The sequence below is a fragment of the Jaminaea rosea genome (genome assembly GCF_003144245.1).
Source record: "Jaminaea rosea strain MCA 5214 unplaced genomic scaffold BDZ90scaffold_16, whole genome shotgun sequence".
Classification (NCBI taxonomy): domain Eukaryota; kingdom Fungi; phylum Basidiomycota; class Exobasidiomycetes; order Microstromatales; genus Jaminaea; species Jaminaea rosea.
Genome location: NW_020289990.1, coordinates 120,021 through 141,953, shown reverse-complemented (window position 1 = coordinate 141,953; position 21,933 = coordinate 120,021). Strand labels below are relative to the sequence as shown.

At 59.9% G+C, this 21,933-nt stretch overlaps 8 protein-coding genes across 8 annotated transcripts; 3 read left to right on the top strand and 5 right to left on the bottom strand.

Annotated features, from left to right (window-relative positions):
- Nucleotides 1-1,473: 1,473 nt before the first annotated feature.
- Nucleotides 1,474-3,530, bottom strand: BDZ90DRAFT_255809 (phosphatases II; the record flags this gene model as incomplete). Its single annotated transcript, XM_025507865.1, has 4 exons — nucleotides 3,072-3,530; nucleotides 2,734-3,002; nucleotides 1,683-2,664; nucleotides 1,474-1,628 (listed from the first exon to the last, which is right to left on the bottom strand). Coding segments are annotated over exons 1-4 (1,701 nt in total), but the record flags the coding sequence as incomplete, so codon positions are not given.
- A 259-nt stretch (nucleotides 3,531-3,789) lies between these two features.
- Nucleotides 3,790-5,771, top strand: BDZ90DRAFT_265605 (P-loop containing nucleoside triphosphate hydrolase protein; the record flags this gene model as incomplete). The annotated part of the gene is made up of 5 exons (XM_025508672.1): nucleotides 3,790-3,960; nucleotides 4,038-4,410; nucleotides 4,477-4,674; nucleotides 4,748-5,431; nucleotides 5,552-5,771. Exons 1-5 carry the CDS (start codon nucleotides 3,867-3,869, stop codon nucleotides 5,769-5,771), a joined length of 1,569 nt encoding a protein of 522 aa, XP_025359729.1. The 5' UTR covers nucleotides 3,790-3,866.
- A 120-nt stretch (nucleotides 5,772-5,891) lies between these two features.
- BDZ90DRAFT_234329 (hypothetical protein) lies at nucleotides 5,892-7,677 on the bottom strand. The gene is made up of 2 exons (XM_025506973.1): nucleotides 6,340-7,677; nucleotides 5,892-6,247 (listed from the first exon to the last, which is right to left on the bottom strand). Exons 1-2 carry the CDS (start codon nucleotides 7,631-7,633, stop codon nucleotides 5,928-5,930), a joined length of 1,614 nt encoding a protein of 537 aa, XP_025359728.1. The 5' UTR covers nucleotides 7,634-7,677; the 3' UTR covers nucleotides 5,892-5,927.
- A 213-nt stretch (nucleotides 7,678-7,890) lies between these two features.
- BDZ90DRAFT_234328 (large subunit of L-aminoadipate-semialdehyde dehydrogenase) lies at nucleotides 7,891-12,757 on the top strand. The gene has a single exon (XM_025506972.1). The coding sequence runs from the start codon at nucleotides 7,928-7,930 to the stop codon at nucleotides 12,653-12,655; it is 4,728 nt and encodes a 1,575-aa protein (XP_025359727.1). The 5' UTR covers nucleotides 7,891-7,927; the 3' UTR covers nucleotides 12,656-12,757.
- A 1-nt stretch (nucleotide 12,758) lies between these two features.
- On the bottom strand, nucleotides 12,759-16,425 carry BDZ90DRAFT_234327 (WD40 repeat-like protein). The gene is made up of 3 exons (XM_025506971.1): nucleotides 16,132-16,425; nucleotides 15,918-16,054; nucleotides 12,759-15,849 (listed from the first exon to the last, which is right to left on the bottom strand). The coding sequence occupies exons 1-3, from the start codon at nucleotides 16,364-16,366 to the stop codon at nucleotides 13,081-13,083; spliced, it is 3,141 nt and encodes a 1,046-aa protein (XP_025359726.1). The 5' UTR covers nucleotides 16,367-16,425; the 3' UTR covers nucleotides 12,759-13,080.
- Nucleotides 16,426-16,694: 269 nt separating this feature from the next.
- BDZ90DRAFT_262562 (hypothetical protein) lies at nucleotides 16,695-17,060 on the top strand (the record flags this gene model as incomplete). The annotated part of the gene is made up of 2 exons (XM_025508503.1): nucleotides 16,695-16,746; nucleotides 16,816-17,060. The coding sequence occupies 2 exons, from the start codon at nucleotides 16,695-16,697 to the stop codon at nucleotides 17,058-17,060; spliced, it is 297 nt and encodes a 98-aa protein (XP_025359725.1).
- Nucleotides 17,061-17,348: 288 nt separating this feature from the next.
- BDZ90DRAFT_281711 (acyl-CoA dehydrogenase NM domain-like protein) lies at nucleotides 17,349-18,780 on the bottom strand (the record flags this gene model as incomplete). Its single annotated transcript, XM_025509394.1, has 2 exons — nucleotides 17,349-18,301; nucleotides 18,366-18,780. 2 exons carry the CDS (start codon nucleotides 18,778-18,780, stop codon nucleotides 17,349-17,351), a joined length of 1,368 nt encoding a protein of 455 aa, XP_025359724.1.
- Nucleotides 18,781-19,044: 264 nt separating this feature from the next.
- BDZ90DRAFT_243583 (putative CDC46-cell division control protein) lies at nucleotides 19,045-21,678 on the bottom strand. Its single transcript, XM_025507440.1, has 4 exons — nucleotides 21,341-21,678; nucleotides 21,043-21,272; nucleotides 19,959-20,969; nucleotides 19,045-19,885 (listed from the first exon to the last, which is right to left on the bottom strand). The coding sequence occupies exons 1-4, from the start codon at nucleotides 21,614-21,616 to the stop codon at nucleotides 19,201-19,203; spliced, it is 2,202 nt and encodes a 733-aa protein (XP_025359723.1). The 5' UTR covers nucleotides 21,617-21,678; the 3' UTR covers nucleotides 19,045-19,200.
- Nucleotides 21,679-21,933: the final 255 nt, after the last annotated feature.

Genomic DNA, 21,933 nt, shown 5'->3' with positions numbered 1-21,933 from the left:
GCTCGGCCGTGCTCTCTTCAGATTCGCCCTCGCAGCAAGCATAGCTGCATTGGCGCTGTTCGTAATGGGCGTCGTGCCCTTTGACACCCCACTACCCCCGGATGGGACACGACTCACGGCAGAAGAGGCACTCGTCGCCGCAGCTGTGGTCACCTTGTCGCCATTGTGCGAAAGCATGCGAGAGACGGTCCGCCTAGCAGTCGTGGTGGTGGTGGTGGTGGTGGTGGTGGTGGTCGACGAGGACCCAGATGAGGACGACGACGAACCTTGCGACGAGCTCGGACCATTCGCTGCTAGCTTGGCAGATGGGCCGGCAACTCCTCGCCGGCTACCAGAGGGGGTTCTTGCGCCCAGTCTGGCGGGAGAGGAGCCAGATGTCACGCGCGTCGTCGTTGTATGTGTGCTGTTGGGCGCCGGAGGAGCAGCGACAGGAGCGTGCGACATTCCACCTCTGATCTTAGCCGGAGATATGGAGTTGCTTGATGAGGGGGTGCGGCCGATCGTACGCATTGTTGCGGGTCTGCCACTCGTCATCGTTGCCGTGCTGGCGTTCTCGTTGCCGCCGTTCACGCCGATCACGCCCAGCACCTCGGCATCTGATCGCGCTGGAGAGCTCGACGCCTCTGCGTGACTTCTGGTCGCACTCGGCTCGCCCGAAGATCCATCAGCCCTGGGCGATCGGGGTGGAGGCAGCTTCGAGTCCTTGAGGCCGTACGTCGCTCTCACGTTGGGCGAGGCCTTGAATGATGGGACTCGAGTTGCGCGAGACGGAGTGCCGGCTGCGGAAGCCGACGAGGGAGACTGCGGGTGCGGAGAGATGGGAACTGCCGGGGAGCCAAAGACGTCGCCATCGCCCTCTACGAGGATGTCAGCAGCGCCGGTGGGGCTGCGAGGAGGGGCGGCTTCGGATTTGCAGCGCTCGTGTGTGCGAGAGCTGCGTGTAGCACTGCTGCTTACAAGGATGACCTCTTCGCCATTCTCGCCAGCAGTAGAGGCCTGCTTTTGCCTCCTGCTCGTTGGCGTCGTTGTAGCAGCAGCATCTCTTGCCTTGTCCTGCTGCTGCTCCCGCTTCGGCGTAGCGCTGTTGAGCCTCTGTGCCGCCGTCAACACCCGGCCAGCCGAGCGAGGAGTCATCGAGACCGCCTGTGGTGTACCGAGAGCATTGTTCTCGTTCGACGAACTACGGCTTGGAGGAGTTGCTGCATTCGCCGTCGTGGCTAGAGCCTCCCAGCTTGTACGGAGCGACGAGACCCCGTGAGTCGGAGTCGAGGGAGCAGCGGTGCTGTTGCTGGTGCTTGCGCCATTAGTGCTGCTGTTGCCACCAAGTGCAAGATTCTCGGCACTGTGTGAGCGAGGAATTTCGGCACTTGCTACCCTGCTGCTAGCTGAACGCAGTCCTCCTCTTGTCAAACTCGACATCGTCGAAGGACCTGGCGTCGGCACGGCCACACTGGCGTGGTTGGCCGGTCGCTTCCTCGACGGGCTTGGGCTCTTGCGCGGTTGCCCAACGCAAGGCACGGGCTTGACTGCAGGAGCAGCCGTTGCTGGGATGACATGCGGCATCTTCTTGTGCTTGGGCGTCACCGGTGCAGCAGCCATCGCGTCCTCATTCTCTACCTCTACCTCCTCTTCCTCTTCCTCATCGGACAGCGACTGTCGCTTGTTTGGGCGATGCGCTGCACCATTCGCTTTAGCCTGGCCCATCCTTGCGGCCATGACTGCGCGCTCTGCCTCGATCGTCTTGCGTGCGATGGCGAGCGCTTGATCACGAACGCTCCATCGTACCCACTCGACGAAGTTCTGGTACATGAAGTGCTGTTGCGGACCGACGACGCAGCCTGGCCGCATGATGCGCATGAAGCCAATGACTTCGGACGCGCTGAAGCCATACTTCCAGATCAGATACGCGCCAATGAGCACGCCTGTGCGGCCCAGACCAGCTTTGCAGTGCACAGCAATGGCCCCACCTTTGGAGATGACGTCGTCTGCCCTTCGAATGAACTCTCTGAGAATCTCCTCTGATGGGTTGGATCCATCGTCAAAGTAGAGGTCGAGATGCGCAATCCCCGCATCTTCGAAGACGGTTTTGTCGTAGAGTGGGTTGTTGAGGCGGACAACGAGCTTGACGTTGCGTTCCTTGAAGTAGCGGACCGTATTGAGGAAGACCTGCGGGAGCTTACGGCTGACGCTCGATGGCGTCGGCGGCTGACCGCCATTGGCTTTCAGGGCTGCAACGTACTCGCGATCATTCGGGCTGGCAAAGGCGAGAAAGCTAGGGGTGATCCAGTTCCAGTCTCCGCATTGGACCTGCTCGTAGTACTCATACTCCTCGAGGTTAAACTCGGACAAGTCCAGTAGCTTCTCCTTGATGGCTCTGTGCACACCGTAGAGGACGTCCTGCATAGTCAAACAGTAGTCCGGGCGGCCGTAGCCTGCGTCTCGAAACGGCTTGAACTCGATTTGGCTGAAAGGGTGGAAGGCGTCCGCCGGCTCGATGTGATCGATGATCATCGAGTACATGGCGGCCAGGAGGCTGCCGTTCGCCTTCTTGTGCGGGTGATTGGAGGTGTAGAAGACGAGGGCCTTGTCGGCGAGGTTGTCGTCGTTAAGAAGTTGGTGGATGTGCATGCAGAAGCGATAGAAGAGGGCTACGTTGAGCGGGCCCTGCGCGGCGTGATCCGATGAGGAAGTGTGAGTATATACGATGATAGGCCGCAGTCTCCTGCCACTCACCCAATCCTCAAAGAAGCTGAGGTAGACGAGTTCGTCGTCGATGTTGAACCAGTGAAACTGCTCCGGGATATCAGCAGCCGTCATAGGCTGCCCGCCTCGCTGTTGCTTGGGTGCCTCAAAGACGGCCGATGCTGCGCCGTTGCCGATGTTGAGAAGGTGGGCCGGCGGCGGCGGATCCTCGAAAAAGGTGAAGTAGAGACGGGTAGATATGTAGATGAGGGGGATGAGAGGGGTGGGAGCATCCTCTTCGCCTTGCGAGCACGGGGAGCCTTGGGAGCGAACAGGCGGGGCGCGAGGGTTGGCAATGCTGCAGCGCTGACTGGACACTGTGGACTTACCGAGCCTTTCTGAATCCATGGCATAGGATGACGAGGCAACGAATTCAGTCTCGTCATGATGGCACTCCTCGCCATCAGCATCACTGTCCAGGAAGTCCGAGTCGTCAGGGCATGGGAGAGTTGGAATCATGCCATTTCGAGGCGGCGACGAAGGACCAGCTGTTGCAGCGGCTGATCTTGCGACTGCTACTCTGGACGTCATAGTTCTCGTCGGAGTATGCTGGTGCTGATGCTGATGCTGATGCTGATGTTGATATGCTGCGAGATTCGTCGTCCTGGGGCTGGGTGCTAGCATATGCTCAACGCCAGGTGGAGATGGCGGGGGCTTTCAAGTGGATGATGAAGGTACGGGGCGGGAACCTCCCTCTGTTCTCTCGCTCTCCTCGTCGTTGGAATGACGAAGCTCGGCGACGCTGAAGAAGAAGAGCGACGAGGGGCTGTGAAGCTCTTGTGGTAGAGTTGAGGAAGACGAAGTTGCTTTGTCGACCGCTCGCTCGACTTGTGGTCTCAGGCTGTCGTCTCAGTCCGCCGTGTTGTTGTGGCCGCCCCGCGTCGGTCGCGTGGGGCCTCGATGACGGAGAGCGCGGGAGCAAGCGACGGGCAACAGCGACGACTGACTGACTCCACTCTCGAGGCTTGAGCTCAAAAAGTCGGCGCTTCAGCCACCCTTCAGCCAATCTCGCCTGACTTCGCAGCGTCGGCAGAGTGGACCTTTGACGAGTTGGCAAGCCTTTTCCCCATCTACATCCTCAAGCACATACGGCGGCGGTGCTGGACCCCTGGACAGGACTCAGCATGGCGTCTGTAGGTCAAGTGGGCCTTTCGCCCGCCTCTCACAGTAGCAAGAAGGTAGCAGTCAGTCCAAAATCCATCGTCCGCCTCATCCAAGGTACGCGTACGCAGCGACATACATCCACGTGAACGTTTCATGCTCATTGACTCCATTGCTACCCCTCTCCTCCGTAGATATCATCCAGTCACCCCAATTCTGGGATGGACTCCGCGTATTCGGCATAGGCGCTGCAATTGCAGGCAGCAAATGGCTGGCCGAAACAGTCTGGGAGTCACTCAAGTCGCTCGTCCTCTGCAGAGCCGTACTGCGTGCGGGGGCAGATGGCGGCGGAGGTGATGCGTATCAGTGGGCGATGCTTTACGTGACACGACACACGCAATGGGAGGAGGATGCGCGTGATGTGGAGATCACTACGGTCAGCAAGCTGGCATACGATAGCTTCAACGGGGACGACGAAGAGCAGGCTGCCAAGCATGCCAGTGGTGGGGAGAGCAAGTCTGGGCTCGACGGCGTCTACCTCTACCCGATCGAGTCGACGACCGTGCGGTAAGTCTGCTGGACTCCCTTCTCACCAGGTCATGCGGCTGATGCCTCTCTCGCTCGCCGCCGCAGGTTCCGCTTCCACTCAACTTGGGTCTTTGCCACGCGCACGAGATCCCGCAACGGCGACTCCTCCATTGAAGAAAGACTGGATCTCTCCTTCCTCACCTGGTCAAGCAAGACGATGCGCCAATTCATCGCAGAGGCGCGAGCTCTCTACGAGCAGAGTGAGCGCGGCCGCATTGTAGTCTACAACATTGATCGCTACGGGTGAGTCGACGTTCTGAGACATTGAAAGGTGATGTGGACCTGCTGACGTCTCGTCACTGCTTCGCAACGGCAGCTACTGGTCTCGCTCGCGCGTCATCACTCGACGGCTGCGCGACTCTCTCTTCCTCCCGACCAACATCAAAGTCCGCGCCCTCGACGATGCCCGACGCTTCCTCTCGGAGCCGGCCCGCCTCTGGTATGGAGACCGCGGCATTCCTTATCGCCGTGGCTTCCTCTTCCACGGGCTGCCAGGGACGGGCAAGACTTCCCTTGCCCATGTACTGGCGAGCGAGCTGCAGCGCCCCATCTATCAGTTGAGCTTGAGTGGAGGACTGAATGACTCAAAGTTTGCCGAGCTGATGACGAGCGTGCCGAGTGGGAGCGTCGTGGTGCTAGAGGATGTAGATTGCGCCTTTGGGTCGCGTGGGACCACGGAAGGTGGGGAGGAGCATGGCGATCGCGCTCGCATCACTGGCACTACCGCGGCTGGCTCATCCGCAACACCTCAACGCTCTGCGGCCCCTTCCCCAGCTCCCTCTACAGGCGGACCTCAAGGCGCCGGACCTGCCTCCCTCACCTTCTCGGGCCTCCTCAACGCAATCGACGGCATCACGGCAGGCGAAGCAAGGCTACTTATCCTCACTACGAACCATCGCAATCGCCTCGACCCTGCTCTCGTCCGCCCAGGGAGGGTTGACGTGGAATTCGAGTTCGGCAACGCGAACCGTCAGCAGGCGAGGGAGCTCTTCGAGAGATGGTACGCGCCGCAGGGTTTGGCAAGTGAGAGACACTCGGAGAGCCAGGAGCAGGTGGAGGAGAAGGAGAAGGAGGAGAAGGAGCCTCTGCTTGCAGATGAGGAGGTCCCGGTGACTGCCAGCGACGATACCTCCGTTTCGCTGGGCGTCACCCCGCCACCCGTGTCCCGGGAAGAGCTACTCGAGGCGGCAGAAGTATTCGCACGCGCTACAAGGCCGGGGAGGTACAGTGTTGCTCATCTGCAGGGCTTCTTGCTCGCGCGCATGGGGATGGGGCCGAGGGAAGTTGCGGAGGCTTGGAGAATGCAGGAAGAGGGTGGGAGTGAGGGAAGGCTGGTCTGAGAAGCGTTGCGTGGAGCGTTGTAGCAGTAATGGAGCAGCAGTAGAGCAGCATAGCATCTAGCGAACCCAAATGTGATTGAGCATACGAATCAATGCGTGCGTAAGTCTACAGTTCCTCTCCCCTGCGTACTCTCTTTCCGTGGCGCTCTCGCGCACTCATCTCTCGGCGAGAAAACCGCTCAATTGCCAAGGAGGCATGACTCTGCCTGCGCCAGCTCCTCCTCCTCCAGTCCCTCCAGCAGCTTTAGCCCTCTTATCGCCCGCCACACCTCCACTCGTCGCACCACCTCTTCCACTCGCCGCAGTAGCGAAAGCAGCTGCAGCATTCCTCGTGTCTGATGCTGTGCTGGTCGAGGGAGAGAGGACAGGGTGACCCGCAGGAACGGACACGCCATCTTCGTGCAGCTGTGACCAGACAAAAGTGGTTTGACGGACAGCGCTTTCCAAGAGGGGTTGAGAGGGACGCCCTGTCCGATCTACGCGTGCGAATGACAGACAGCAAGGGCGCGTGTCAGCCAACGCTCGCACAGTCAAGTCTGACCTCGCGTCGTCGCGTCGCCCTACTTACACATGATTGCCCCATTGATCTGGTTCCACAATCCTCTTCTCCTCCTGACATCCAAGAATTTCCTCAGTGGGCTGCGTTCCAAATCCTTGTATGCCAGAATGGCCGTCACGCTCTCTACCTCTTTCCTGTACAGATCTCGATACGCTCCAGATGGCAAGCGCAGAACAGAGTTGTAGAGCTGTTGCGCATGGGACAAGGCCAGCTGTAGAGGTGCGGAAGTGGAGGAGGCCGAGGGATTGAGGGAGGAGGAGGCGGTCGAGGAGACTGAGATCGAAGAGCTTGCGGATGAGGGGGCGGGGGAAGAGGAGCGGGATGGTGGGTTGAGAGGGGCAAGAGCAGGGGCAGCTCCATTGCTGCCGTTCCCATTCGAGGCTGATGAGCCCGCTGCGGCTGCGGCTGCCATCCCTGTCGAGGATGATCCCTGCCCGCCGTGGTGGTGCTGAGGCGTTGCAGGCGGTGCGGGTTGCGGACCGTTCGCGACGCGCACAGCCTCGATGAACGCCTGTATTTGCAAATTCAGACCAAGATGCTCTGGCTGCAAGCTTGTCGCGCTCGCAGGGATAGCAGACGTTCTGCCGCTTCCCGTAGTCCACGTCTTAGTCGCGCCTGACGGCCCACCCTCAGTTGGGGACGAGTCCTCGCTATCGCCGCCGAGGACGGAGGGGAAGTGCGCATCCAACAGTTCGATAGCCTGTTTGATCTGACCTGACAGGATGTGATCTCTGATTTGTTGGCGAAGATGGAGGATGCGGTAGTCTTCTCGCGAAATCTCAGCGCTGGCGCCCTGGCTCAAGGGTCCCGCTGGGCCAGACGCGGAAGTGATGGTTGTATCCGCCGTCTCAAAGGCAACGTCGCGTTTGTGCTCGTCATCCGTGGATGGCTGAACATCGACGGCATCGTGCATGTCGTCGTCCTTATCACTTTCACTGGTGCCACTCGCAGCTGGAAGGAGCTGCGCATCCGCCTCTACTTCGATGGACGAGTCCTGACGCGATAGTGGTGGTGCGGCAAGTGGGTGGCGCGACCGACGCGGCGTGGCTGGTGTGCTCGACGAAGCAGCGACGTGCTGAGCTGTGCCTACCGCAGAGGCTCCTCCGCCCAGTGAACTGCTCTCTCCACCAGCATTACCAGCAAAAGCGTTGGCGGTGTCGACGTAGCAGTGGTGCAGCAGATAGTTCAGGACAACCTTGCGCAGCGTTGTGGGGGACGTGATCGACTCGACGTGCGAGGCTGGATCTGATGATGATGATGATGATGATGATGAAGCGGCTGCTGCTGAGTAGGGCGGCGGCATGATAAAGCGACGTTGTGTGAGAGAGTAGTGTCGAAAGGCAATCAAAGGATGCGTCGCCTGGTTGCCTCTGACCCTCATCACCTCGCCGCTCGAGCCACCAACCAACACGATGCGGCTGCGCCACGCGAGCCAGGGTGAGATCTGTCGTCGACGGAACGGCGGCAGTTCATTGACTCGGCGGACGGGCGGACGACGACGGAGATGGAGGTAAAGCGAGGCGAGGCGACGCGGGCGAGAAGAAGCTGCAAGCTTTCTTTCTACTCTCCACACCCCACCATCGAGCTAGGTTTCATTATGGCGGTACGCAAGGACGATGCCGAATGGCAGGCACGTCTGGATCGATGGCAGGCTCGCCTTCAGTCATTGCCAGCTATTGCACTCCCTACAGACTATCCTCGTCCTTCATCCTCTCAGCTCGTTCAGGCGCTGACGTCTACGGATCTTTCCAACCGCACTCGCTCCTCCCTCGTCCGACTCGCGTTGCATCATGACGAGGAGCTTCACCCTGATGGAGACTACTCGGATGATGAGGACGAAGATGGCGAAGGGACATCGCGCCTCTCAGCTCCCACGCCGTTCCACTTTCTCTTGGCTGCCTTTGTTGTCCTCCTGCATCGCTACACGGGAGATACGGACATCGTCATTGGCACCAATAGTCCCAAGACTGGCGAGCCGCTCATCCTCCGCATCCCAATTGAGGCAGGAGACCCATTCTGGCAGCTTGTCCGCCGGGTGCAGGCCGTAGAAGCTGAAGCCGCTTCGGATAATGCGCCCTACGAGGACATCGTTGCGCGATTGCAGTCCTCATCCTCTTCGACTTCCAACGGCGCACCCTCTTCGCCCATCTTCCGCGTGCGCTTCTTTGACGAGACGACTGGATCCGCGACCAACTTCCTCCAATCTACGGCCCTCACCACAGACTTGACCGTCTTTGTCACTGGCCCTGGTTTCAATCTCGATGCATCAGCAGACGCAGACACCTCAGCGTCAGTCGAGACCTTGAAGCCAGGCGCAGCATCAGGCACTGCTACGCCATCACGCAGTGCTCGCGACCCTCTTTTGCCAGCTCTTTCCTTGCATCTGTCGTACAATGCCCTCCTCTTTTCCTCCAGCCGCACGAAGCACCTCCTCGCGCAGCTCTCCCGCATCATCAACGAGGTTGCTGCGCACCCGACCACATCAGTGGGTACCATCTCGCTGCGTACGGCAGCAGAGAATGCTATTCTGCCCAATCCGAAAGAAGATCTGGACTTCTGTGGGTTCATGGGAAGCATCACGAGCATCTTTGAGCGAAACGCCAAGGCTCACCCCGAGCGACGGGCAATTGCGGAGAGTCTGCCGGGCCCAGCAGATGCGATGGAGCTACCAGCGCCGGCGAGTGAGATCAGGAGCATCACCTACCAGGAGCTGGACCGCGCTTCAAACGTGCTGGCGCATCACCTCATCAGCAATGGCGTACAGCGAGGTGAAGTTGTCACCACGTACGCATACCGTGGGGCAGATCTCGTCGTCTCCGTCTTGGCCACCCTCAAAGCCGGAGCAGTGTTCAGCGTCATCGACCCTGCATACCCTCCTGTGCGCCAGAATATCTACTTGCAAGTCGCCAAGCCCCGCGCAATCGTTGTGCTCGCCAAGGCAGGCAGCCTACACGCCAATGTGCGCAAATGTATCCAGGAGGAGCTCGAGGTGCGCGTTGAGGTGCCAGCGCTCGAGTTGCTTGATGGCGGCAAGGTACGAGGAGGCAGCGCCAGCCAAGGGGGCGCAGACGTGCTGGACTCCGCACAGTCCAAGGCCTCGCAGAGCACCAACATCTTGCTCGGCCCCGACTCACCCGCAACGCTTTCCTTCACCTCCGGTTCCACAGGAATTCCGAAAGGCGTCTTTGGTCGTCACCACTCCCTCACCCACTTCTTCCCCTGGATGGGTACACGCTTCAACATCGGGTCTGGAGATCGCTTCACCATGTTGTCCGGCATCGCGCACGATCCCATTCAACGCGACATGTTCACCCCCCTGTTCTTCGGCGCAGAACTTCATGTCCCCACTGCAGACGACATTGGTACTCCAGGCAGGCTGGCAGAATGGATGGCTGCTACTCAAGCGACCGTTACGCACCTCACGCCTGCCATGGGACAGCTGCTCTCCGCCCAAGCTACTGCGCTCATTCCGTCATTGCGCAACGCCTTCTTCGTGGGGGACGTCCTCACCAAGCGTGACTGCACACGCTTGCAGTCTCTCGCCGCCAATGTGAGAATAGTGAACATGTACGGCACAACAGAGACACAGCGCGCCGTCTCCTACTTTGCGATCCCGCCCGTGAGCGAGTCTCCTTCTTTCCTGGCTACTCAGAAGGATATCATGCCTGCCGGCCAGGGCATGAAGGATGTGCAGCTCCTCGTCGTCAACCGCAACAAGAGAACGGAGACGTGCGCGGTCGGGGAGCAAGGCGAAATCTACGTGCGAAGCGGTGGATTGGCAGAGGGGTATCTCGCAAGCCCGGAGGACAATGCCGCAAAGTTCATGCACAACTTCCTCGCTCCCGACCTCACTTTCGATGACACGCTCCAAGGCAAGCCAGAGGGGCAATTCTGGAAGGGGATTCGCGACAGGATGTACCGTACAGGGGATCTAGGTCGCTACCTCCCCGACGGGACGGTGGAGTGCACAGGACGGGCGGATGACCAGGTCAAGATTCGCGGCTTCCGTATCGAGTTGGGCGAGATCGACACGCACCTCTCACGTCACCCTCACGTCAGAGAGAATGTCACCTTGGTGCGCAGAGACAAGGATGAGGAGAAGGTGCTTGTTTCGTACTTCGTGCCCGGTCCTGGTGCAAAGGAGCTCGAAGAGGCGAGCAGCGCCGGCGAGGGCGCACAGGAGGCAGGCGAGAGTGGACCGCTTCAGGCTAAGACGCTCGCGAAGGGCATGCGCAAGCATCGCAGATTGATAAAGGACATGCGCGACCACCTCAAGAAGAAGCTCCCTGCTTACAGTGTGCCCACGCTGTTCGTGCCGCTGGCGAGGATGCCACTCAATCCCAACGGCAAGATCGACAAGCCCGCTCTCCCCTTCCCGGATACGGCGCTCGCCTCAGGCAGCAAGGACGGAGCAGGCTCTGTCGCTACGACCAATGGCGCCAACGGCTCGTCCGGCACTACCTCCGGCCGTGCTCCCACCGCGACAGAGTCGCAAATCAGCACCATCTGGTCCACGCTGCTCCCCTCTGCACCCAAGCCTCTCCCCCTCGACGAGTCCTTCTTCGACCTCGGCGGACACTCTATCCTTGCCACCCGTCTCGTCTTTGAACTGCGCAAAGCCTTCGTCGTCGCTCTGCCCCTCGGTGTCGTCTTCGAGGAGCCCACGGTCAGTGGCTTGGCACGACAGGTCGAGAAGATCAGGGAGGGAGCCCTTTTGCTTCCGGAAGGAGAGAAGGAGAAAGCCGGCGACAAGCCGAATGGGTCTGTGGCTGCGCCTCATCCTGACGACGACTATGCTGCCGACCTGGAGAAACTGATCGCCCGCCTCCCGACCAAGAAGAGCGCTTCAGCTCCTTCGAGCTCCTCCGGCCCGCAGACCATCTTCCTCACGGGTGCCACGGGCTTCCTCGGCGCCTACATCTTGGCCGATCTTCTCTCTTCTTCACGCAGCCCGCATGTCAGCCGAGTCTATGTGCACATCCGAGCGCGCGATGCGGCTTCTGCTCTGCAACGCTTGCGCGAGGGTGGGCAGGCAAGGGCGTGTTGGGACGAAACGTGGGTCAAGGATGATCGTCTGCGCGTTGTGTTGGGGGACCTCGCCTCTCCAGCCGGCAAGCTGGGCATGAGCGACGCCGACTACACCACCGTAGCGAAGGAGGCGGACGCTGTTCTGCACAACGGAGCGATGGTCCACTGGGTGTACCCCTACTCCAAGCTGAAGGCCGCCAATGTGGAAAGTACGCTGCAGGCTATCGAGCTATGCGTTGCTGGCGAGAAGGAGAAGAGTCTCACCTTCGTCAGCTCGACCGCTGCGCTGGACACTGAGCACTATGGCAACTTGTCAGACAAGATCTTGGCTCAAGGGACGGAGGGCAAGCAACAGGCTGCCAATGGCAGCACTGCCCCCGGCACTGCATCCTCGCCCGCCATGCGTGGCATTCCCGAGTCAGACGACCTGCAAGGCTCCGCCTCCGGCCTCACGACCGGTTATGGCCAGTCGAAGTGGGTCGCAGAGCGCCTGATCATGGCCGCCGCCTCGTCACCTGCGCTGCAGCTGCGCTCAACGATCATCCGCCCCTCCTACGTAGTCGGCGACTCCTCCTCGGGCACGACGAACACGGACGACTTCATCTTCCGTCTGGTCAAGGGATGCGTACAGCTCGGTGCTCGCCCAGACGTGCACAACAGGGTAAACATGACGCCCGTGGACCACGTAGCGAGAATCTGCTCGCTCGCTGCCATTCGAGCTAGAGAAGAGAAGCAGGCAAAGGTATGCCACGTAACAGGTCATCCGCAGTGGCGCTACAATGATCTCCTCGGGGCATTGGAGCGCTACGGTTGGGTGAGCTCCAAGGTGGAGTACGTACGCTGGCGCTCCATGCTCGAGGAGCACGTACTCTCCTCCTCGTCTACTACTGGAGCAAGTGAGGAGGATAATGCCCTCTTCCCTCTGTTGCACTTTGTGCTTGACGATCTGCCCTCGTCCACCAAGAGCCCCGAGCTGGACGATCGCAACACTCAGGCTTTGCTGGACTCATTTGACGAGGGGCTGGGCAACGAGGCTGTAAAGGCAGGAATGGGTATGAGCGAGGGACTCGTGGCCAAGTACCTTGCGTGGCTCGTGGCGGTGGGTTATCTGCCAAAGCCGGGCAAGGCTGTGGGCGAGGTGATTGCAGAGGGCGAGGCTGCATTGGATGGTGAAGAGGATGGAGAGCGCACAGCGGCCATTTCTGCTGATGGGGGCGCGAAGAAGAGGACGGTCAAGGCCCTTCCGCAGTTGCAGGGCGGGGAGGTCAAGGCGATTGGGCGTGGGTCGGCCAACTAGAGACGTGAATCGAAACAGGATCGTAGAGAGCTTCGACGTAGCTGTGGATCTGAATGTGTTCTCTCATTGGATGGATACAAATACAAGATGATGCTTTTGCCGCCTCGCCTTTGCCTTGCCTTCTTCCCTCCTTACCCTACCTTTCTGTTCACTACACACCTCGTGCCGCATCTCAGACCAACTGCCTCAGCAGTTCCTGGTACGTCCCTGCCATCCCCGCCAAATGCCTGCTATTCTTCGCCCAGCCATTCAACACCTCGCGCAATACCGTGCGCTTCACCACGGCACCGTCGAAGAGAGTTGACTGCCAGCCGGCTGTGGGGTCTTCGTTTGGGATGCTGCGAGCGAGCGAGGCGGGGAGGAGGGGAACGATTGGTCAGCTGATGCTTTCTGTCTTTGTACCGTCTTCCGAATGTGTGGACTCACTAATACACTGGCCCCAACAACTCCCTGACCAACTCATCAGCAAGGCTCTTCGTCCCGCCCCCCACCTCCTCCCCAAGCTTGCGCGCATAGCCCCTGAGAGCGTGGAGCCACTCGTCTTTACTGCTCAAAAGCATCGCACCCGTCATGCGCACCTCGAGGTGTCGAAGAGAAGCGGAGAGGGCAAACTCCCTACAACGGGCGGTGTCGTCTGCGAAAGGACGAGGGTGACGCGGCGCAGGGTTGGAGGAGGTGCGAGCCACGACGAGGGAGTTGATTTCGGATTCAATGGCGCGGATAGGTTCACGCCAGCGTCCAGAGGAGTCGGTCTGAACCACACCCGAGGGGTAGGCTGAGGCCGGGACCGCAGGAGCGGCGGCGGCTGCTGGGGCAGTGGCTGCTCCTTCTCCTCCGCCGTTGGGCGAGTTAGCTGTGGCGCCTTGCGAAGTCACTGTTGCGCCGGGCGTACCCGGTGGCCCATTGGCCCCTCCCGCTGCTGGGCTGTGAGGTGGTGCACCGGCTGCAATGGCCATCGCATGAGCCAGCCCTGGCGTGCTTGTCGGCGTGCTCGTAACGCTCTGCCTACTACCTCTTCCCCTCGTCTCCCATAACGGGCTGCACTCCGCGAACCATCCGCTCGCCAGAAGCGCCCATGTCCCTTTTGCCGGGTCGATGGTCCAAGCCTCCTCTGCGCTCCTCATCACGAGGATGGGAGTGCCAGTGTGGTGCAGGTATACCTGGTGTACATCGTCCTGCTTTGTGAGAAGGGACAGGCAGGAAATGGGACGGTGGATCTCCCGATCTGTCTTGATGTTCCAACGATGCAATAGGCCAGAGGTAGTAAGCGCCATGAGGTGGGGTCCGCGGGACTCCATGAAGCTGACGCTACTGTCGAGGGCTAAGGTGGAAAGACGCCGACCGGTCTTGGAGGAGTGGACTAGGATGACGCCCGTGTCGAGGGCGAGGCAAACGTAAGGAGCCGAGAGAGAGACGCGCACTACATTGCTGGGAAGATAGTCGGTCCAGGTTGGCTGAATGGTGGATGAAGATGAGCCTGTCGAGGTGAGCGCCGGCGGCTTGCCGTCCTCCTGCACGCTGACCTCTACAGGGCGAGACCCATCCGCGCAATTGCGTACCTCGACGAAGCCAACTCCCTCCGCTCCCTCGCGACGAAGCACACTGAGCACTGGAGGCAGGGGCAGGGCTACGGCCTTTGCTCGCCCGAAAAAGACTTCGTCTCCTGGGCGAAATTCGGGACGAAGGTAGACAACAGGCCCTGCTGCCTCGCGCTGATGCGCATCGCGGGTTTCGCGTCCCTTGGTGCGGGCGAGGCGATTGGCGGCGAGACCAGGCTCGATTGTTGATGAAGGGAAGTGTGCGTTCGCTGCCACGTCCATGTCTACGTCTGCGTCCCCTTCTTCGCCCGCCTTCACCGGCGCCGACCGCTGAATGATGTAGGTGGGGCCAGTGAGGTTGAATTGCGTGCCGGGAGCAAAGGTAGCTCCACCCAGCTGTACTGGTCCAGCGGTCGCTGAGGCTGCGGGCTGGGCGGTATGCGTCGCCTGCTGCTGGGAAAGGACGTGACTCATAGCCGCAAAGTAAGCCTGCTGCTGCTGATCTTGCTGTGAGACAGCCGGCGGCTGAGAAGCAAGCTGCTGCTGCTGCGCTTGTGCCCCCATGTCGATGTCCATTTGCTGCGATGCGCCGTCGTCGCTCATCAGCGTTGGTCGAATCCTGCGCTTGCCATTAGCTGTAATTTGGATCTGCTGGTTGAGCCGTTGTCCGCCTGCTCGTGCGTTGGCTGGCAAAGGCGCACCTCCCATTGGGACTGGCGTAGCTGTGCGCGCAGACGCTCGTGGCGGTCCAGAGGGAGCAGTGACGCTTGCGCGAGGCACGCTTGGCATTTGACCAGCTTTGCGAGGTTGAAGCATATTGACCCCGCCTGCGGAGGGAGCACCCATTGTAGTGTTGGCGAAGACGGGGAGGTTGCGCGGGCGTGGTTTCTGAATTGGTCGTTCCGAGAGGGGCAGGGGCTCGGTAACATCGCTGGGCGAGAGAGAGATGACCGCGACGCTGCCTGCAGTGGACGAGGCGTAGAGCGTGAGACCATCCTGCCCCCAACTAAGGTCCGTCACCTGCCTCTCGAAGATGTCTCGCAAGACAAGGAGCGGGCGCGGCTCGCCTGTGATCCAGACGCTGATACTCTGGTCGCGCGAGCCGAGAGCAAGGAGTGTCGAAGGAGGACCCCCATTTCCATTGAAGAGTCGAGGCGAAAAGGCGGCGACGACTACGCTGTCCTCGTGTCCGACAAGTTTGATGCCGGTGCCCCACGAGCCTCGGTCAATGACGTTTGCGGTGAAGACGGGCCCGTTCATCGAGTTGGCGGCAACTATGCAGCCTCCATCTGGCGCCCATGATGGCCTTCCAAAGAAGTTGGAGCTGGGCGAATGCTCGAATGGCTCGCGAATGATCTTTGCCAGAGACCAGTCGCTCGTCCTCCAAATCTTGAGCGTCTTATCATCCGACTGCGTAGCAAGGAATTGACCTTTGGGATCCCACACTACTCCTTTGACAAAGCCATCGTGACCTGCGATGCGCTTTACGAGCTCGAAGCCGCCTCGTCCATCTGCGCCTGGCCCACTCCAGACGTTGACGATCGAATCGAGACCGACGGTTGCGAGAAACGAGTCGTCCCCATCTGCGCTCCAGGCAATGTCAACTACGTCAGACTCGTGGCCAGTGAGGCGTCTATGGATGCGCCATGATTCGACCTAACCGGGAGAGGGTGAAGAGATCAGCTTACTGGCGTGTGTGGCATCGAGCCCCACAGGGTGCTCACATTCTGCTCCGAGGACCCAAAGGACCCAAAGCCACCGCCGCCATGTGGGTCAAATTCCCAGATCAAGCAAACTGTGTCGTCTGATCCAGTTGCGAGGAATCGTCCTGATGGTGAGAAGCGTACCGACACGACGGAGCCTGACGGTGGGTGCAGGGACGAGAGCTCAGTCGGTGCAATGTACCAGCAGAACGACGGCCCACACCTCCTGACTCACCTGTATGTCGTGACAGCGTGCTCAAAAGCCTATGAGCTCCCTGCATCTTCTCCACCTTCTCATCTAGCATAGGCTCCGTCGCCCAGATCCTGACCTTCTGATCAATACCTCCCGTAGCCAATCGCGACCCATCGGGACTAACAGAGAGGGAGAAGATCGTCGTCGGCTTCTTCTTATCCTTGTCCTCTGCATCCGTGGATATATGTGCCACCCAGTCGGGGAGGACGATGGACATGGTGCGCAAGCCACCTGGAGAAAGGCTGTGAATGATTTGGTGCTCGTGTGGTGAGAAGGAATAAAGCTCAAAAGCTCACCTCGATCCGTCACCGTCGCTCCATCCGTCTCCGTCTCCGTCGTGGGTCGCGTCTCGTTGGTCTCAGCGTCGTCCGTCTCGACGCGGAACAAAGCTCGCCGAGACAGCTGCACGTCGCCGCCGCCCTTCCGCACCTGCTTGCATGGCTGAATGGCGGCATCTCTTGGCTCATTGCTTAACCCCGCGCTCGCCTGCTTCTCTCCTTTCCTCTTGACTTTCTGCTTTGCAATCCAACGACGAGCAAGCAATCATGGCCTGCCCTGTCCAGTCGCAGTGGTTTCATATCGTCGTCTTCATCCTTGGTGAGTTGATGCGGGCGAGGTAGGGCGAGAAAGTAAGCAGAGATGCTGACCACCTCCGGGACCTCCCAGGCGCCCTCGTCGTCCTTTCACGCTACGTACGTGGCGCAGAAGTGTCAATAGCGGGGCCTGCCACGCGTTCTACTCCTTCCACCGAAGGCATCAACTGCGAGCCGCTCGTCAACCTCGCAGCTGGTGTGGGCTCATCCCTAGTGACGATGGCATTCAAGAGGGCGACAAGGAGAAGCGTCAGCAGCCAGAGGAGTAGAGTCGACTTCTGCATGGGTGACTCGAGACGTCTAGCATCTCAGGTGTAACGACTCGTCTCATGTCGCTCCGACTTAGCCGTGAGTGGCCATCAGACTGCTCCGTCTTCCTGTAAACGCTCACGCCACCTTGTCTTCGCCCCAGGCCTCTTTCTCTTTAATCTCATGCCTCCCTATCTGTACAACAACGGTGACATCTCTTGCGCACCTGCGCTCTCAATGCAACAACAGCGCCAGCGGCCCTTCTTATTAGGCCGTACGACCGATTTGTATTCATCGCGCTGATAGGCACGGCACAGCTCCAGGCCGTGGCCCTCTCTCACCTACTCACACTTCCGCTCACGAATACCAACTGGGCGTGGGCCATCCCTCCTCCTCCCCACCAGCAAGCACATACCTCCCCACCTCAGCCCGACGATGAGCCAATGGGTCATGCAAGAGATGCGTCCTCAAATCCCTCCAAGCCAAATCCATCCCCAGCTTCCCCGAAATGGATCGCGCCCCCTGCAACTCGTACGTGCGCGTCACGACATCAAGTCCAAAGTCAGCCACATTCACTTTCGCAGCCGCCACCCGCACAGCTACGTCAGCTCGCTGTGCAGCTGTCACAGCTTCGCGAGGCTCCTGGTGCAGAAGGCCAGACATCTGCGCCACCACGGCGTCGATCTGCGCTTCGCTCGCCCACAGACGGGCCTGGAGGGTGCCGTACCCTTCCTGAATGTAGAATTCATCGACGCCGCGCGTAGGTGGGTGAGGCTGATAAGGCCACGCGCGCGTGTTGTTGCGCGTATAGGCCAGACCGCGCTTCAATGCTCCGCGAGCTATGCCGAGGTAGAAGGAGGTGAAGACGAGCTGGATGGCGGGTAGGTTGAGCGTGTTGTAGGCGCCGAGCGGCTGGAAGACACCGTTGACGAAGCCGAGTGCATCCTCCTTGTCGACGACGACGTGGTCGATTGTGATGGAGCCAGACTGTGTGGCCCTCATTCCGAGAATGTCCACCCACTCGTCCCCGTACCGGATCCCCTCCTGCTTCGAAGGCGCAGGGGCAAATACCGACTCCCCCTTCTCATTCACACCTTCGAGGATAGTCACGTCCGACACTTTGGAGCCCGTACTGAATGTCTTGAAGCCGTTGAAAACCAGCTTCGTGGGGTCGGACGGGTGCTCAGAGACCGTCAGAGCAGTATCGCGTGGATTGACGGCCCCACCCAGAAAGGAGCGACTGCGCGTCCAATACTCCTCGAAGCGGGCGCGCTGGGCGGTGGTTCCCACGAGAGCTGGGGCGTGGAACCCTGTGCGAAAGCGGGGGACCGAAGTCAGCTACTTGTCGCCTCGGGTGTCGTTGTCGCTACTCACAAATCAGATGATACCCAAGCAACTGTCCTAGACTGCCCTCGCCCTCCGCCACGATTGCTACACACTTGTATGCTACCTCCCACGTTTGACCTGCTCCGCCCCACTCCACCCTGCCCAGAAGCCCACTCAGTCCACTATCCTTGAGCAGTTGTACCTGACGATACGGGACCACATTCCCTCGGTCGCGGATATGAGCGTCTTGAGCTAATAGCTCGGAGACCTCGTGCGCACGATCATACCAGCCGGAGGCAGTTGTGGGATTGGCAGGCCAGGAAGTGGGATATTGGACTAGCTGCGGGTCAGGCTGGATGCGCGAGGTGTTGTTTGAAGGGGCCGCGGCTGCCGTCGTCTTATCTGGAGGCGGAGCGGCGCCTGAGCCGGCGAAGAGGGCTTGATCAACAGCGGTGGGGGCCATGGCAGTGTCAAGATGATATGTTCGAGCGATGAAGAAGATTGCTGTAGCAAACCCCCCAAATCATGACTTCTCATGATCCTCGTTTCTTGCAAGTGGTCCGTTCACCATTAAGCAGCTGCTGCTTACCTCGCTACCAACACGATGTCGTGATCGCGCGAGAACCATGGCGCCAAAGTGGCGCGACTTCGCGTGTCGCTTCGAGGCGAGGTCGTGCGAGTGGGCGGGAGGGCGGCGGGCACGCGGACGACGCATGGCGGGGACAGAGGACAATTGGATGGCGAGCAATGGGAATGATCATGACGAATAGCAAGCAACAACGAGAGCGTATAGTACAAGGTGAGAGGGAGCGAGGGAGGGCAAGAGCAAAGAATGGTGCGGGTAACGGATGGAGAGAAGGATTGTTGGTCGGCGTACAGGCGGTTAGACGCCCGTTCTCGTTACCAGCTTCCGCTGGTTCCCAAACTTGATGACCTCCCTCTTCTCCAAGATGAAGAGCGTTCGCTCCAATGCATGTTGCGTGAAGCCTTGTGCCTCCACAAACTCCTGCCTGAGCCGTCCCTGCGAGACGGTCCATCCGATGGGCACTCTGCGTCGAATCTCGCGCTCGAGCTTCTGCACCTCCTCCTGCAATTCCCCACGAGTCATCCCCTCAACCGAGCCAGCTTGGACGGCATCCATCGTCGAGTAGCGGAAGAGTCTCATCGCTTCGTCGACGTGCTCTTCCCTCACTGTAGGGCTGAGCGTCATCTTGGCCACCGACTCGCTCATGCGAATGATAGCCTCCAACTGCCTGACTGTGATAGGGATACTGCTCCTCTCGTCATTGTCCCTCTCGACCTGTGCGACCTGCTTGCGCAACGCAACGAAGTGGCTGCTGAGCTTCTCGCTGGCCTCGGGCGAGAGGCGTGGAGCGCAGCGTGATTTTGCGTAGGCGACGTAGCGCTTCATGAGGTCGATGTCGATTTCCCCTACAGCGGCTTGCTGCTGGGACTGGTCGTCTTGGCGATTCATGTGGATGTTCATGACGTGCTTGGCAATGGCGCGGTCACGGGCTTCGTCGTGTTCATCTTTGACGATGAAGATCATGTCAAAGCGGGATAAGATGCTGTGCGCAGAGGGAGGGGGGTGTAAGTGGTCAGCATTGCGTTGATTACGCAGCCCGATTCGGCGCGACTCACGTTGTCTGGAAATCGATATTCTCGCCTGGTGACTTCATTTCGTCGTATCGTCCAAAGACCGGGTTGGCTGCAGCGAGTACCGACGTCCTGGAGTTAAGAATGGTCGTGATCCCGGCCTTGGCAATGGAGATGGTCTGCTGCTCCATTGCCTCGTGGATCGCCACACGATCTTCATCCCTCATCTTGTCAAATTCATCGATGCACACCACTCCACCGTCCGCAAGCACCATCGCGCCTCCCTCGAGGTAAAACTCGCGCGACTGGGCATCACGTTGAACGGAGGCGGTGAGACCGGCTGCCGAGGATCCCTTCCCTGACGTGTAGACGGCGATGGGGCTAGCCTTTTCGACGAATTTGAGCAGCTGCGACTTGGCCGTACCTGGGTCACCGAGCAGCAGCACGTTGATATCGCCACGTAGCCTCATCCCATCAGGCAAGACCTTCTTGCTGCCACCGAAGAGGAGACAGGCGACCGCCTTCTTGATATCGAGGTTCCCGTAAATGGAAGGGGCGATGCTTGTTGCCAACTTCTCGTAGAGGTCCGGCGTGCGCGCAAGACGAGCGAACTCCTCTTCGTCGCGGGCAGAGAACATGCGAGCCATCCCACGTCCGCCGGCTCCTTCGGCGTCGATCTCGAGGCCGACGACCTTGAGGTAGGGCTGGCGAAGAGCAACTGCGTTTCCTCGTCCACTCCCTGCCTTGCCCTTTGTACTGCTAAAGGTCGAGTACACACCGGTAGCAATGATGCGCGACCCGGGTACGACACGGCCAGTGAGGGTTCGGTCGATGCTCAACAGCATGTGGCGGGGCAGCTCTCCTACGGGCACCATATCGGGCGCTTCTTGCAGCTTAACGGTCTGCGAGTCGACGAAGCGGCACTTCTCGTGCAGGATGACGAACGGGTCCGTGCTGCATTGCTGACCATTGACCTTTTCGGCGTCGCAGTAGCGCGGGAGGGTGAAGCCGCCAAAGCCGGCGACGATGGGGAGCGACTTGGTGGAGCGGCAGTCACTGCGGGCGAGAGGGGAGGAGAAGATCAGCGAGGAACTGAGCTGGGAACGGAAGGGGAGGTGCGCAGACTCACCGGCACATGACGCTGAGATGGGTGGCGCGAGATGAGAGCGTCGAAGCGCTGACGACGATGCCCGGAATGCGGACTAGCTGCGCTACATTGTCGGCGTGCAAGTCGCGCATCGAGAAGAGGTTGGCGGAGGAGCGTAGCGTGACTTGGCAGTCAGGCCCTTCAGGACGTTGGCCATCAGTCGAGATGGGGTGAAGGATGTTGCGGGCAGCTCGTTTGACTGCGGCCTCGAACTGCGGATGGAAGACGAAGGTCAGCTTGACTCGCATGTCGATCTGCGAGGTCGCTCTGGCCTGCTCACCAAGGGCAACACATCTCCGGGCCTATCGTTCAACTGCTGCGCAAGCTGCTGATTCCAGAGTGCGATATGCTCGACCGCCACATCGAGTACGTTCTGCTTGGCCAGCAGATTGGCCCTCAGCCTGTCCCTATAGATGTAGTCGTTGCCATGTCTGAATCGCTGGACAAAATCGAAGAGATTGGCCTCCGTCTGCGCCGGTGCATCTGGGGCTCGTGAAGAGGCTGAGCCGGCGAGGACTTGCGCCGAGTAGAGGCGACCCGTGTCGAAGCCTGACATCGTGAGAGGATGGCAGGAGGTAGTGGTGTGTGGTAACGAGGGACAGGAGGTGAGGTGATGAGTCGTCTGCGAACCTCGACTGCCTCTCCCGCGTCCTCGTCCAACTCGATCCGTCGCGCTTCCTGCACGCGCTGCCGTCGCGTCAATTTACACGAGGCGACAGCCACGTGGTGAGGAAGGTCCGGCCGGCGACACGCTTTTTACGCAACTCCTGAACATCCATGAACGCTCAACGCATCTCCACAACAGGGACAAGACGCAAAGGATCAATGCAGACGTAGGCATTGTGGCCTGAAACAGGGCTAATGGGAATTCCC